The sequence below is a fragment of the Lissotriton helveticus genome, chromosome 5_1, assembly GCF_964261635.1.
Source record: "Lissotriton helveticus chromosome 5_1, aLisHel1.1, whole genome shotgun sequence".
NCBI classification, from domain to species: Eukaryota; Metazoa; Chordata; class Amphibia; order Caudata; family Salamandridae; genus Lissotriton; species Lissotriton helveticus.
Window position 1 is genome coordinate 219,035,704 of NC_136065.1, and position 16,704 is coordinate 219,052,407.

Sequence of the window (16,704 nt, forward strand, 5' to 3'; positions counted from 1 at the left end):
GACAAAGGCACCTACTAAGAGCTGGGAGACTCCCAAGGGCAGGCCCACAGCAGAGCAAGGTCCATCTCCCAAGGGCAGGGACACACACAGAGAGCAGGTGTCTACTGGAGACAGGTGCACCACAGACGACAAGTCTGCTGGCAGGAACAGGGCGGCGACCAGGGCACAGGCTACATCCAGAGACAACACTCCACCTAAGGATAAGGCACATCCTACGGACAAGGCATCTAGCATGGACAATGGCGCAATCAAGGACAGGCATACTTCACCCCTGGCTGCACTGAGGCTGATGTTTTCTACTAAACGCCAAACTGATGTCTCCGCGGCGGAGTCCCCCCATACCTCCACTCCCATCCAGGCCAGTCAGAAGCAGAGGAGGGTGTCCCCTGTAGTTGCATCCCCCATTACACATGATTCCGAGTCCAGGCGGCAGGCACAGAGCAAACGACAAGCAGGCTCCAGCACGTCCCCAGAAACCAGATCCCCGGCAGCAGATGCTCCACCTATGGTGGGTGGTGATTCTTTGGAGTCCCCACCACTTGGCAGTCCTGTCCTGTCCAGGGTGCACTCACACATCCCTAAGAAATGCAGACACACACCATTGACACCTGCCAACCCCGATTTGGCTCTAGGTCAGCTATCCCCAGCTCCCAGGCCCACCCTGCCTCCTGGCCCATACAGCCCTGTGGCTCATCATTTCAGTTGTCCCAGTGGCGCTGGTGCAGTTGACTCTCATGTATCAGATGGTGGCACAGTGTCAGTTGTGCCCTCTCCTGTTGCAGGTCCTGGCAGTGTATCTGGGTCTATGGCTCACGTGTCAGTTAGAAGATCTGTGGCTGTGTTGCACACTCCTGTTTCTGGTGCTGGCAGTCTGTCTGGGTCAGTGGCTCACGTGTCAGTGACTACATCTGTGGCTGTGTCTCACACTCCTGTTGCTGGTGCTGCCAGTGTGTCTGGGTCCGTGGCCCATGTGTGTGTCACTCGGGCTGTGGCTATGTCTCACACTCCTGTTGCTGGTGCTGCCAGTGTGTCTGGGTCCGTGGCCCATGTGTGTGTCACTCGGGCTGTGGCTGTGTCTCACACTCCTGTTGCTGGTGCTGCCAGTGTGTCTGGGTCCGTGGCCCATGTGTGTGTCACTCGGGCTGTGGCTGTGTCTCACACTCCTGTAGCTGGTGCTGCCAGTGTGTCTAGGTCCGTGGCCCATGTGTGTGTCACTCGGGCTGTGGCTGTGTCTCACACTCCTGTTGCTGGTGCTGCCAGTGTGTCCGAGGCAGGTAGTTCACGCAGTCCCCCTGATTCTGTGATGTGAGGTGCTGAACACTTCACTCAAATGTTATTTCACATGGTGTGTCCATTGAGAACTGCGTGGCACTCTTGTGGTTCCTGTGACGGGTTGGTAGGGACACGTACTTGTGCAGCCTATGATGTACCTGCTCTGTACTCTACAATGCCCTGTTGATGCTCTGATACTGCATACTGCCCTCTCGTTACCTGCCTATGATGTACCTGCTCTGTACTGCACAATGCCCTGTTGATGCTCTGATACTGCATACTGCCCTCTCGTTACCTGCCTATGATGTACCTGCTCTGTACTGCACAATGCCCTGTTGATTCTCTGATACTGCATACTGCCCTCTCGTTACCTGCCTATGATGTACCTGCTCTGTACTCTACAATGCCCTGTTGATGCTCTGATACTGCATTCTGCCCTCTCGTTTACTGCCTATGATGTACCTGCTCTGTACTCCACAATGCCCTGTTGATGCTCTGATACTGCATACTGCCCTCTCGTTACCTGCCTATGATGTACCTGCTCTGTACTCTACAATGCCCTGTTGATGCTCTGATACTGCATTCTGCCCTCTCGTTTACTGCCTATGATGTACCTGCTCTGTACTCCACAATGCCCTGTTGATGCTCTGATACTGCATTCTGCCCTCTCGTTTACTGCCAATGATGTACCTGCTCTGTACTGCACAATGCCCTGTTGATGCTCTGATACTGCATTCTGCACTCTCATGTGCTGCCTCTGATGGACCTGTTCTGTGCAATGGACTGTTGATGCACTTAGCCCCTCTCACGTGCTGCCTCTGATGGACCTGTTCTGTGCAATGGACTGTTGATGCACTTAGCCCCTCTCACGTGCTGCCTCTGATGGACCTGTTCTGTGCAATGGACTGTTGATGCACTTAGCCCCTCTCACGTGCTGCCTCTGATGGACCTGTTCTGTGCAATGGACTGTTGATGCACTTAGCCCCTCTCACGTGCTGCCTCTGATGGACCTGTTCTGTGCAATGGACTGTTGATGCACTTAGCCCCTCTCACGTGCTGCTTCTGATGGACCTGTTCTGTGCAATGGACTGTTGATGCACTTAGCCCCTCTCACGTGCTGCCTCTGATGGACCTGTTCTGTGCAATGGACTGTTGATGCACTTAGCCCCTCTCACGTGCTGCCTCTGATGGACCTGCTCTGTACTGCACAATGCCCTGTTGAAGCTCTGATACTGCATTCTGCCCTCTCGTTACCTGCCTATGATGTACCTGCTCTGTACTGCACAATGCCCTGTTGATGCTCTGATACTGCATACTGCCCTCTCGTTACCTGCCTATGATGTACCTGCTCTGTACTCTACAATGCCCTGTTGATGCTCTGATACTGCATACTGCCCTCTCGTTAACTGCCAATGATGTACCTGCTCTGTACTGCACAATGCCCTGTTGAAGCTCTGATACTGCATTCTGCCCTCTCGTTAACTGCCAATGATGTGGCTGCTCTGGTGCCCACTTTGCCCATGCTCACGCATACACTGTGATTATACCCCTATTTTGTACAATAAAGGTAGTCTATGAAGTCTCGTGGTCTGTCGTTGTCATTCCTGCTTGCGTACTACAAATGTGTATTCGTATATGCTTCTCATCAGTGGTTTCGGTAACATGACACTCCCCCTCCCTACGTCACGTCCCTTGCTGGTATTCCCCTCCAGACAGCCAATGGTTTGTGCCTTACCTGCGTCGTCGTCCATAGTGGGCCATGACTAGGACGTGGTGGATCGCGAAGAGCATCGGGAAAGCGTGTAGCGCTGGGTCCATGGTGGTGGTCAGCTTGCGGTGGGTATCTCTGCTATGTCACCTATGTTCGCTGTGGGGATTCCGCCGTGTTCAGACAGGTTGTTTTTCCGCTGCGGTTTTATGTGTGTTTTCCGCCATCTTGATTTGGGGGACGGTCTTAGACGTCAGTACGTACGGCGGGGCCTCCGGATGTGTTCCGTCCGCCACGTGGTCGTGTGTAGTTCGGCGGCGGTGCGTGCTTTTCCGTCGCGGACGGAAATTTGACACGTTTTCCTATCCTGATATGGCGGACGGAGTATCCGCGGCAGGCGGACACGGAAAAGGCTTTTTCCGCCTACTCCAGGGCCGCGGTGGCTCTTCCGTCCGCCATCCTAATGAGCCCCTATATGTCACTTTCTTGGGGAAGGGGTGGGATGGCTCTTCCAAATTTAAGATTATACCATTGGACCTGCCTACTCGCACAAATGTTAGTTCTGTTTCAGTCTGAGGTGAATCCTGTCGTTATGGAAACTCAGAGCCCTCCTTCTATCTTCGAGCTTCTGCTGGGGAGAAAGGCAATAGGTTCATTGTTGTGCGAAGTTGATCATAGATATTATAAGAGGGCCCGACTTAAGACTCTGGAAGGAGCATGGAGAGTCTGGAAGGCTACCCTAAAGTTCCTTAAGATTCTGAAGGTAAATACACACCTTCCTCTATGTAACTCTAGCCTTTTTTCTCAATTGGGTGTAGATGGGACTCTTCAGGTTTGGAAGGGGCTTGGAATTAAGACTTTAGGAGATATCATGGAAGGTGATGAGATAGCAAGATTTGATGTAATGCAATGTAAGTTCAGTATTCCATCTAACCATTGGCTTCTGTATGGTCAAATCGTACGTACTCTGAAGGCACTGAGGCCTAAATTGCGACCTCTGGTCGATTTCCCTCTGCTGGATTTATTAGTTAAAGGATGTAAGAAGATAAAAATAGTCTATAATCTCCTTATGATGGGAATCCAAGATGATCTAGAGAAGACTGAATCCGCTTTGGCAAATAAATGGGGCAACCCCGATGTAGATTTGGATCTTGCCATAAGCTTGAATAAGAAAATATTTCGGTCATGAAACCTGAGAGCCCAACATTATAAAACGGTGTTTAATCTGTACTATACACCAGCAAAGCTATTTGCTTGGGGGGTCAGGGAGGACGATAGTTGCCCCAGATGTAATGCTGGACAAGCAGATTTACTACACATGTTCTTCCATTGTAGATCACTAGCTACAATTAAGGACAAGATAGGGAAATTCTGGGAGGGGCTGCTAGGTCATAAGATCAATCTATCCCCTACCCTGATGTTACTGGGTACAGACTATAAACTGAAATTGAGGAAAGATGAGGAAGCTTTGTTTTTTATCTCAGTTGCAGTAGTTCGGATTTTAATCTCGTCGGGTGGAAGACACCATCGCCCCCTCATTCCAAATGTGGCTTTCCAGACTATTGGGCATACATAATATAGAGTCCTGCCTTTATGAACAGAAGGGCAAAAAAATGCGGGAGTTAGGAAGACGTATTTGGGCCCCACTCATGGATTGGAGGGAGGCAAGAATGTAATCTCTGGGTACAGTATACATTGTCTTAAATTGCTTTTATCATCTGCTATGTGTTTTACTCTCTGACCAATACTGTAACTGTTTGGATTGTGCTATTATTTATTCTTCTTTTTTTGAATAATGAATTGTATGTGTCCCTTTTTAAAGCACCAGAAATTTCCAATAGAAAAAAAAGAGAGAAGATCTTGTTCAGAGTGGACTGATTGATTTCCCATTGGTGGCAACTGTTCCTTGTTCTGCTTAGTGTGTCCACTAAGAGTTGTTTGCCCCTGGAACATGCTCCGCTTGAAGTGTTATCCGTGTATCATGGCCTAGATCAGTGACCCCTAGAGCAGTAGGTACACTCTGGGACATGCCAGCCGTGACAGGTCACCATCCATGTGGGAATTGCGCTGCATGCCCGCAGACTGCCAAATCTAGAACTATTGACATTGGGGGTGGGCGTCAGTGGGAACAAAGGCGCTTCACCAATTGTAACAGTCTAAATGTCATTTACCTGATAGTCTGCCCTTGTGAGTATAAATACGTGGGGATGACGACCAGAAAAGTTAAGACACGCATTTCCGAACACAAGAGTACCATCAGGTGTCGGAAACAGTCCACCAAAATGACCAATCATTTTCTGGATGTGGGACATGGCCCAAATGATTTTCATTGGACTGTGCTAGAACACCCATTGATACCTAACCACGTGACAGACATTAACAGGTTTTTGTTCAGGAAAGAACAAAAATGGGTGTACACCCTTAACTCAGACAAGGACGGGTTGTCACTCTGATAATCATTCCCCTACTACATTATAAGGGTAATCTCAAGAAACACAAACCCGATCAGGGTCCTTGGAGTTAGTTCTGACCAGATATAAGTCTACGTTCGCCCTCCTCAGGTGTTGGTATCTATACATACTAATATCACTCGTAGATCACCCATAGATTGATTATGAATCGTAACGGATAGACTCCATCCAATAGGGTAGATCCACACGCTACTCATTATGGCATCAAATATCCTTCAACCTGCCGGTGAGGTCTGCTGGCGCTTTATATCTAACAATCCACTTTAAGTCGATTTAGATTAGAGTACCTTCTAGAATAAATGCCTGCGTATCTGATTATGTATCCATTATATAACTGTAATGGATCACACAATTTAAACTATGTGGAATCAGGTATCTCTTTCGTTGGACTACATGTCCCATAATCCTTTAGGGGCACGTGAGGTAATGGGACACGCCCACTTGAGGAAGTGAAATTGATGCTGGTAGTTTCGCGCGCCACCTCCCCTTACAGCCAGAGGGACGCTGGAAGTACCGACGGATAGGTGAGAGATACGCTCTCTTTGCCTGTCTGTCTGCGATCATAGAAGTAGGCTGCCACTTTATGCGCGCCCTCTCCCAGTCTTTGTACAGAACAGGGATCGCCGAGCGCGAGCGCGTCTATCAGGCTAGGCTGCCTCCCCGCTCGCAACAGAGTGTGACAAAGCGGTAATATGTTTGTTAAATTACCACGGCGGGATACATAACTGTCATAACCGCTTGTGCTACAGATCTGGGGCATTGATTGATCGCGCGTTAGTTTAAACGCAAATATACATTACAAAGCGGTAAAATAAAATATATTTTTTTGTCATTCTACCACGGCGGATAATAAAACTGTCATAACCGAGTGTGCTGAAAAGCAGGGGCACTGATTAATCGCGTGTCAGCCTAAACGCGATTAGGCATTGAGACACGCTGCCAAACGCTGAGATTTCCTCCGTGGCTCATCCAGACTACTTACTGATTAATCGCGTGTTAGTCCAAACGCGATTACACACGGATTGAGACATACCTCTAACAGCGGGTTTCTCTCTGTGATTTTCTCTGTGATTTTCTGTGTGATTTTCGCTGTGGTTCATTGAAACTATGAAGGGAGACATGACATATTCATGTGTAATTACAAGGCGGTGGTCTGGGTCCACACAGATGCCGTTTACGCTCCCTGTTGTGATTTAGATATAATTGTTATTCTCTCAAAAACAACTGATATAATGCACCTTTCCCTGCAAACGAAGATTGTGCCAGTGCCATACTACTAAATGTTGCCAATGTCCAAGCCTAGGGCATTTTGGCCTATTTTGACCAGCCAAATAACAACTAACACCAGTAAAAGTCGTGATTAAGTGTGAAGTCAGCTGTTGCTGACGTGTCTTTGTATGTCTTTCTTTTTACATTAGAGCGGTGCTTCAATTACCTGCGCTGTGAGCCAGGTGAGGTGAGGCAGTACTCTCCTGCACAACATGGTAAGTGAGAGTCCTACTACATATCATATCAAGGTATTGTGGTCATATGTAGGAATAAAAGTACTACTAAGAGGATTGCATTATATGTTCTCTTTATAGATATGGTACACCATGAGAGTGTTTTGGATACCGTAGATATACTAATTGTATGTTTTTTCTTTGTTCTCGACTATGTTTGTTCTCCACTGGACTTCTCAGCTGGGAGAATGACTCTTCACTAGCACCCAGGTGAAATTTTTCCTTATTCTTTTAACACAACACTAGCAGTAGCGACACAGGTCCTGAGGAATGCAGTGGATACCTCTGTGATCCGAAATTCTGCTGAAACATGTCGACCAACCTGTTGGTAGCTATTAAGTGAAACTACCAATCTCGCTCTTTTTAACTTTTAGAAACTCTGAGGTCTGCAATAAACATATTTTCCTCAAAGTTATCTAATTTTATACATCACCACCCTGCACTTTTTGCACTTTACCACACCCCCTCGCACTGCTTTTCAGTAGCCCCCTGTGACCCAGTCATACCATCACTGGTCCTTATGCTGTCAACATTGACCATATTAAAAAACCATCCTTCATGGTTAGAAGGAACCCACATGATGAAAAGGGCGCCAAGGAAGAGCTACTGATGGGTATTTTTCAGCAACCACGAATGATGTACCCTGACTAGTGGACTATAGCCACTGGCTCTCTCACATAGTCGTTTTCTTTGAAATTCGCTGTTTTGACCCTCCACTATTATTTGTATTTTGCTTAGTTACCTCCGGGGAGTATAGTGCTGAGTGGTCATTAAAAATAATCCCTGAGACCCTAAACTACCCTTGTTTAATTAATGCTTTGAACTAGAGCCAATTGATATGCAGGCACACCTTGGACCAATTTTCAGGTCTTGCAGATGGCCAAACCAGCCCTCTATGGAGGCATCAGCGGTAGCCAAGTAATTGGGTATTTGAGGCAAGAATGGTAGGCCCTCGAATAGACGGTTGACTTGGGTCCACCAGGTTAAAGATTCTGTCATGCCTGGAGGGATCGTTATTAGATTGTCAAATGATCCCTCTGTTTGAATCCATTGCTTGTCCAGCTCCTCCTGTAGAGGGCTCATTTTCATGCAGGAGAAAGGGACCATAGATATCGCAGAGGACATCATCCCTGGTAGCAATTGGAACAGACTCACTGAAATTGACTTTTTCTCAACAGCCTGAGGGCTAACTTCTTGAGTCTTCGTTGTCTGTCCTGAGATAAAAAAAAATATTTGTCTTGCGGTATCCAAAGCCACTTCCGGGAATATTATTCTCTTTGATGGAAGAGTCAACAAATTCTGGCGATTGACAGTGAGACCTAAGCTGTTGAACAATGTTAGGAAAGCTTCCGTTGCCCTTGACACTTGATGGGCCATTGGTGCTTTTATCAGACCAATGTTGAGGTATGGGAATACCTGATAACCCTTTTTTTTAAGGAAGCTGCCACAGGAGCCAGGCATTTTGCAACAATGCGGGGAGCTTATTTGCGGCCGAATGTGAGGACTTTGAGCTGAGAGCGGGTGACGGTTACAGTGAAACTTAGAAATTTGCGACGCTTGGGATGTATGGGGATATGAAAATAAGTATCCTGTAAATCCAGGGTTGTCATGTTCATCTCCTTGGTTGATGATATGGAGGATGTTCGGGAGGGTTAGCATACAAAAGTATTGCTTCTGTAGATATTTGTTAAGTTTTCGGATATCCAAAATGGGTCCCCATGCCCCTGATTTCTTTTTTATGAGGTAAAAACAGGAGTAGAAACCCATACTCTTTTGGGGATGGGGATTATTTTCTATTGATCCTTTGCTTAAAATGGTGAGGACTTCCTTCTGAAGTAAGTGAAGATGAGGTGGGTGCACTTCCTTTTGTAGAGTAGTCGGCGATCTCTTGTTGAATTCCAGCGTATGACCGTAGGTGATGAGGTCTAATACCCATCTGTCTGATGTTATTTGCTGCCACTGAAGGGAAAGTTGGACATTTTCACACTCACGGCTTGAGCAGTTTTGGGTGTAACCGGCACTTGAGGGAGGTCACTGTGTACTGTTAATGTCTCTTCCCTGGGGAGTATGCTTTCGTCTAGGTGCTTGCTTATGATTAGCTGCTGCAGGTGGTGGTCAATAGGACCGCTGCAGGTAGATGGCCTATACTGTTTTTGGAAGGGTTGATATTCTTGAAAGCGCTGGTAACTTCCTCAGTAGGATATAAAACCCCTTCTTTGTGCTCCTCGAAAGGGCACTTTCGGGAATTGCAGGGTGTCCAACGATTTTGCAGTTTCCATATCTGTCCGTGGTTTCAGTTTCCAGTTGAGAGGGCATTTTTGTGATCTTCAACGTCAACAAAGTTATTGTTGCCCACTGTTTTACAGGTGCCGTCGAAGGAGCCTTCGTCTGCAATACTTTAATAGACAAGATCGGCAGCAACAATGTAATGGATGGCGTCATAAATGTAGCCGTCATCAACGCCAATGTAGACGTCACTGAAGTTGCTGTTGTTGTCGTCGATGCTGGTGTACTCAAAGGCGAGGTCATCGTTGTCAATATTTTCAAAGTGATTTTTGGCTTTGTCATCGACAGCTGTGAGGGGAACTTCTCTGGAAGCACTCCAGACTTAGCAGATGGAGTGGCGGGTTCAGAGCCTGCAGTTTTTTTCAGTTTTCTTCTTTTAGAAACTGTCTCTGACAGACTCATGCCGTGTCTTCTTTAAGGTTATTTTGGACACCCTTGATGTCTCCTGGTCACGCAAACTTTCCCTTTTATATGACCTTTTCTGAGAGGTTATAGAGGTGTCACTGTCTTTTCTCCCAGAAAGAGGAGATCTTTTAGGTTTTGATTTTTGAAGCCAGAGAAGAAGCCTCCCCTACCTATACCTTATGGTCTTACTAGAAAAGGTATGACAGATCTTGCCGTCTTTTACCTTATGTGTAGGGTAGTGGCAGTAGATACTGTCATTGTGCGGGTCTTCAGAATGAAGTATTTTCTTCCCACAGGTGCCGCTGGGCCTGAAAATGCCTTTCCTTGATGATTCTGACATGGTAGTAGATAGTAGATAAGAATAGGTAGTAGATATGTTTTTAAAACTGAAAAGCAGAGCACAGGGAAACTCCTTTCACATGGTGTGCCGGAGGAAAATCTGAGGGACTCAACCACTTTGGGGAGTGTTCTAAGGGTGCTGTCACCTGATTGGCTGGAGTGTGGTTTCTTTTAAGGGCTATAGTTAGGTTATTATAGTGATTGTTTCATTGCCATTAATGCTATGGTAATGAAATGTACTGCTTTATTATGGTATCGTGGGACTCCCACTTTGACGATGGGGAATGATTCAAGCATGTGAATCTATTAAAGGTCCAATACTTTAGAACATGTTGCCCTCTCCCTATTAAGGTCTTTACATGTGTATTAGTTTTTACAATGTACAATGAATTACACATTCTTTAAACTTCTTACATCACCTTTATACATGTACAGCTGCACACTAGTGTAAGTACGCCACTACACTGAGGAAACACATCAGTAGGCCATGAGATATCTCCCTCATTTCCATCACACATTTAGACTCAGTGCTAGGATCAGTTATCAGTAGACCATCTTCATATAGTTACATGGTAAACCACAAAGGACATTGGATGAAACACTAGCAGGTCACCTTTATCCATGAAGCGAGCACCATTGATGGTATGCCTGGGACACAGTAACCTTTTCATCTGTGATCTGTGATTTTGCTTCTGTGAGGTGGCTTCTGTTATATTCAGGCTCACTTTTGACACAAGGTAGTGCATCTCTAAAACTGGCTGGGTGCCTGGAACGAAGTGTAAGTCCTAAAATGTATAAAGCGGATTTCCTAGACAAAAGCTACTTGGACCTAATGATATCAGATTTTAAGAGATATTTTTGCAGCATTTATTTGATTGGGGTGTAAAGTGCATTTGTGTCTTCTCTGCTGCTTTTTGTTATTTTAACCACTCGTGTCTTTTGTTTCTTTTAGATGTCCTTTTAAAAACTATTTTTAATGCCCATGTCACCGTGTAGTGTTTAGTGGAAGGAAATGAACTCTTTCTTAAGTGTACCAATCAGACATCCCCTTTCGGATCTAGCAGTTTCCTTGATCATATGGCCATCAGTGGCATGAAATGAAAACCAAATTGAAGATGCATATAAATGAATCAAATTATATACTGAAGACTGGATGAGTCTTGACCATTGAATCAAATTTCAAGTGGCAAACACTGTTATACCAAAACTGCCCATTTTAGATAGACTGAAAACAATAATTTGCAGTTTCATTGTTAGAGAGTTGGGGTGGCCCCTTACTTCTGACCTGATAATGATTTAAGCAAACACAAGATGAAGGACGGAATGCTGAACCTTTTCAGACACTCCCCCCAATCACAGATCTGGGTTGAATCCATCATCGTTCTTTGGCTCACTTCGCCACCCCAGTTCAGACACAGCTATATGCAAATCAGTCTTGATCCTGTGCGTCATGGGAACAGTTCAGCCTGAACTGCCAAGCCATGTTTTACCTGGACCAGAAACAAGCATCCAAATCCAAAATAAACAGTCACATTCAGAGCTCAATGTTATCAGTGAGGAGAGGTTCAAATACAGAATAAAATGTAATGCTTGACAACAGAAATTATTAGGTTGGATTGTAGTGATGGTCCCAGTGGAGATCAAAGTTAATAGAAGAATCATCTGAAAACTCTGAACTAGGCTCCAATGGAAGAATGAGTGGATGAAGACCAAAAGCAAGTTCCCTGGTGGCTGTCCCACTGTCAGGTAATCAGAATGGTATGCTTGCATCAACAGCATAAGAGCTGACAAGAGTGAGTATAAAATGATGTCAGACTCAGGCCTGACTATGAGCAGTGCAGGATGTCCCCATCCACAGAGGTACCGATAATGGGGTACTGGGAACAATGAGGGAGGGAAAAATCCGACCCAATATTAGTTGGAACCTGAGAAGCAGCCAGTAAATGAGGAATTACTGGGGGAAGCGGTAATTACAAGTTACATTTCCCAGGTAATCTTTATTTTGCCCTAGACTTTCAGAAGCTGAAACCTCCATGTGAAAGTAAAGAGATATGCTGTGTTCCAGCAGCAGGGCTTAGAATTCCCATGGGGCTGGCAATTGTGGTTACCAGCCCCCTCTCAATAAAGAGCCCACTCATAATGAGGGTGTAAGTATTTCAAACATCTCTGTCCTTGCCTTACATACTTACAATCCATCCTCCTCCATCAGTGTCCATGTCACAGAGCACAGTCAAAGCTTTACACCCTTCAGGATAGATCGTGTACCAGCCACTCATAATAGTTCCTCTGTCCTGCAGCTCCTTGCAGTTCTTTGGCCCTGGAGAAAGGAGGAAAGTCTTTATTGAATAAATTAGCAGTCAAGATAAGATATCATTTGTACTGTTTTAATCTCGCAAAAACAGCCTTTTTATTCATATTTTACATTTTAGATCAAAGGTTTGTGCATAAAGCATTAGAAGCAATGCATGTTTAGGTCTCGCCTGCGTGAGCATGTGCTAGCACATGCACTTTCACTTGTGAGACTCTTGTATTCTATAATGGGTTTGGAACCAGCCCATTGCTTATCGTTCATTTGCAACGGTGTCACTCCAATTTTGTGCCTTCTAATTGGGCAGTGCTATACAAGCGTCACTTCCTTTTCTGTCAGCGGCACAAGGACCAAGCACAGATTAATTTAAATTTTATTAGCATCCCTCCGCTACTAGTGTTGGTTCAGGTATCAATCAATCAATCATTCAATCAATTTGTCTTTATTCAATCATATTAAAAGATCATAAAAGCACATATAAATAAGTCATTGAAATTATTTCAAATTTCTATCTTTAAAAAAAATATACATATTTCATCGCAATTCTAGGATAAAGACGAAAATACATGAGAAATATTACAAGAAAAGAATACCATTTCATGTACATGCTCTGGGTACTTGAAATATTGTTTTTACAGACTCGGTATCCCACAAAATGTCCATTTCCTCTTCCTCATGCAGGCCCACAGGAATGACGCAACTGAATAACAAACCAGAGGGTCAGGGAGTGTTTTAAAAAAATATAATGCTACCCGACACTGCTTAAATTCATTGTCTTTAGTATTGGTTTAAGTTGGGCATTCCTTTCCTTCTCGTATAGGCTGCAAAATAAAAATATATGCAATTCTGTTTGAGGTGATAGGTTGTCACAAGGGCACGCACTTAAGTCGGCGTGATTATATATTTTTTCCGGGTAACCTAACATCCGAGGAATCAAGTTGGTGCAAAAGCTTTTTTTTTTTTTTTGTCCTCATCTCACCATTGGCACTTGCAAAAGAAAGACACCAGCAACCCTTTGTTCTCTCTTGTGCGCCCACGGTCGGGGTCCTTGCTGCACCCGAAGCCGACCTGGCTACCCCTTTATCCCGGGGCCCGGTGTAATCATTGGACAATCCCGGAATCGGATAGCAACCTCAGCTCGAGTGCCCATTCCCAAAGTGGGAGCCAAACTATGGTATTTCTATTATGTATAGCCCCCAACTCTAGCCGTACAGTTTTTAGAACAGACTGTAGCCATTTATCATGCAGTGGGGGGGGCTGGATCTTTCCACAGCATACAAATTTCTCTGCGAGCAATAATAATTAGAGTAAAAAATAAGGCGATCTGTTCCTCACTGAGCTCATTAGTGGTTTCCGAATCCAACCCAAATATTACCCTCACCCCATTCAAACCAATGTTTACTTTTAAAACACTATCCAGTGTCTTTCCCACTTTTGTCCAAAAGGGACCAATCACAGGGTAATCATAGAACATGTGAATATCGTCCGCTTCTGCTGAATCACACCTTGGACACAAAGGGGGGGGACAGACAAACTTTTCTATTTTTTGTGGCGTAAAATACAGCCTATTTAATACAAAATAGTGGTTCTTTTTCAATGAAGCCAACTTAACATACCTATATAAGAATTTGGGAGATCTTTCATATAGCTCAGCAGCAGAGGCCTCAAAGACCGATGAACTCCATACCTGGTTTAAAGGCATAGCTGTGGTCTCTTCCGAATTCAGCAATTCTCTATACCAAAGGGCTACCTCTTTCTTCCTAACACCCACAGACTGGAGTGCTACCTCAATTTCCCAATTTCCCCCTATATTGTCTTTCTCTGTAGCATACCAGGAGCGGAGTTGGATGTATTTAAATCGGGGGAAAAAATCCCCTATCTTAGCCCGCAGAACTTCCCATGGAAGAACACCCTCCGCAGCGGAAGTTGGTGCGAAAGGTTAGTAGTATAAATCTATGTTGCATCCTATGTACATTTACTAGATAGGAGAAACCTCCTCCAGTTAATGGTGGGTTGAGGCCATATACCCGGGCTGCATATTTCTCTTTATGGTGTTCATTACGTTTATACTTGGCCATCAACATAAACATATCGCTAACCCTGTGTTTGGGAACCTTCTTGCAAGCTAGGGGATATTTAAAAAGTTTGTGGAGACCGATCTCCCTTAGCGCTGACTCTAAATAACTAAGCCACCTAGACCTCTTCCATTTGTCTATTGCTAGGCAGCTCCTTAACATTGATTAATTCAGTGGAACTGTGTCCCTCCTCCAGATTGAATGGCAGAGGAGAAGTAGAGCTAACTGTATGTAGTCTGAGATATAAAGTAGATCCAGTTCTGAGTGTAAAATCCCATTTGTAGGGGAGGAAGGTAAACCCACTACAGATTTAAAGTATACATTTTCAGTAGTTTGTAGTGGTGTCGGTGCAACCATGCCCCACACCGCCGCTCCGTAGGTGGCTGCTGCTTTTACACTTTACCTGATATATATTTTTTATCGGTATTAGGGGTTTTGCACCCAATTTTCTAGCAAAGCTTTTTATAACACCAACACCCCTCTCCATCACCATCTTTCTCCCCTCCACCAGTTTTGCCCACGACAGATCTTTATCAAAAAGGATGCCCAAGTAGGGAAAGGAATCCACTACCTCAATTTTTTGCACTTCTGCACAGAAGTGCGGTACCTTTTCTGTTTTTGTTGCCCCTACTATTAATACAAAAGATTTAGTTTGGTTCACTTTTAGCTGTAGTAAATCCATGAAGGAGACATATGCGGTTATGAGTCTTTGTAGCCCAATCCATGTTCTAGCGATTAAAACCGCATCGTCTGCGTAAGCCAATAGTGGTAGCTTTTGATTATCAAAAAGGGAAACATCCCTGGTGGCCGCTGTTAATTCCTTTTCTACTCCGTTTGTGTATAGTTAAAAGAGAAAAGGGGCCAATACACACCCCTGCCTTACTCCCCTGGAGATTTTAAAGGAACGTGTACAGTCTCCAGTTTTGGTGTAACGCACTGATGCCATAGCATTTGCATATGGTTGCCTAATGAAGTTTAGTATAGCAGGTTCAACACCCATCATCTCCATTATAGACCATAGCTTATCATGGGCCACACAGTCGAACACTGCACTGAGGTCCATGAAGGCCATGTATAATTTCCCCTCCTTCATTCTGGTATATTTATCTATGATCAGTGCTAAATTTAAGCACTGATCCACGGTACATCTTCTCTGCTGGAAGCCATTCTGGACCTGGATCAAGATCTTATTTTCTCTAGCCCAGTCCTCTAATCGAGAGAGGAGAAGGCAGCTCATTAGCTTTGACATTGTATCCAGCAGGGAAATAGGTCTGTAATTCTTTGGGCTTGCCCTAGCCCTTTTTTGTATATAGGTACGATAACCCCTGTATACTATGAAGGAGGGGAGCTTCCAATGCAATACTGTTCAAGACATTAGTTAGTAGTTGAATCCATAAATCTGGATTAGCTTGGAAAAACTCTATTGGGACTCCATCGGGTCCCGGGGCCTTTCCTGAGCTGCATGAGTCCAGCCCCACTTTGACTTCAATAAATGAAAATGATAGGGGCACTTGAGACATCACCTGCGTTGGTGCTTGGCAATTTGTTATACCTGGATATGAAGTAAAAATATTCTCAAAATGAGATACCCATGCCTCCTCATCGACATGTGTATCTAATGATGGATCACTGGCAATCTTAAAGTAAGGCGCATTTACCAGCTTCCAGAACTCAGAACTGTTACCAGATCTGGCTGCATTATCCAGGTTATCCCATAAGTCCACCCTAATTTCCTTTTCTCTAGTTTTCCTTGCTAATTTATATGAGGCCCGCAATGTTCTTATTTGGTCATTGTTTCTGGGCTTGGCTTTTAAAGCATATAACAGAGCCTTCCTAGTTTTTGTACAGACAGGGTCGGACCAGCTCTCACCTTTTCTGCTATTTGGCACTCCGGGATTCCTCCTTTGTTTGGGCAATCCAAAGCAATCCAAACAAACAACCAAACAAACGGCTACAATGTGCCGCGGGTCAGTGCTTTGATTTTAAGCGCGAGCTGCGCACTGGTGGTGGTGGCAGTTGTGGTCCCCCTTCGTCCTCCTCTGGAATTCCTCCTTCGTTTGGGCAATCCAAAGCAATCGAAACAAACAACCAAACAAACGGCTACGGTTCAGGTATTATTTCTTTGTTAAAAAAAAACGCTATGACGTGGCACTATGACATGGTCATCGCTGGCCACATCATAGCGCTTTTGTTTTACCTTTCCCCACTCACCCCAATATGTTTTTGCTATGCAGTTTTCCATAGCGCAAACACAATCCAAGTTATTGGAGTGCTTTCCATAATTACACAACAGCAAATTAATTGAATTTCTTACACCCCTAAAGCAGCCTCGGCCCGT

At 44.9% G+C, this 16,704-nt stretch overlaps 1 protein-coding gene across 1 annotated transcript in view; it reads right to left on the reverse strand.

Annotated features, from left to right (window-relative positions):
• Window positions 1-16,704, reverse strand: part of LOC144754349 (ficolin-1-like) — a 437,650-nt gene that overhangs the window by 199,635 nt on the left and 221,311 nt on the right. Inside the window, exon 7 of the mRNA XM_078642036.1 lies at window positions 12,173-12,300. Coding sequence (XP_078498162.1) covers window positions 12,173-12,300 — 128 coding nt within the window. The remainder of the gene's footprint in view (window positions 1-12,172; window positions 12,301-16,704) is intronic.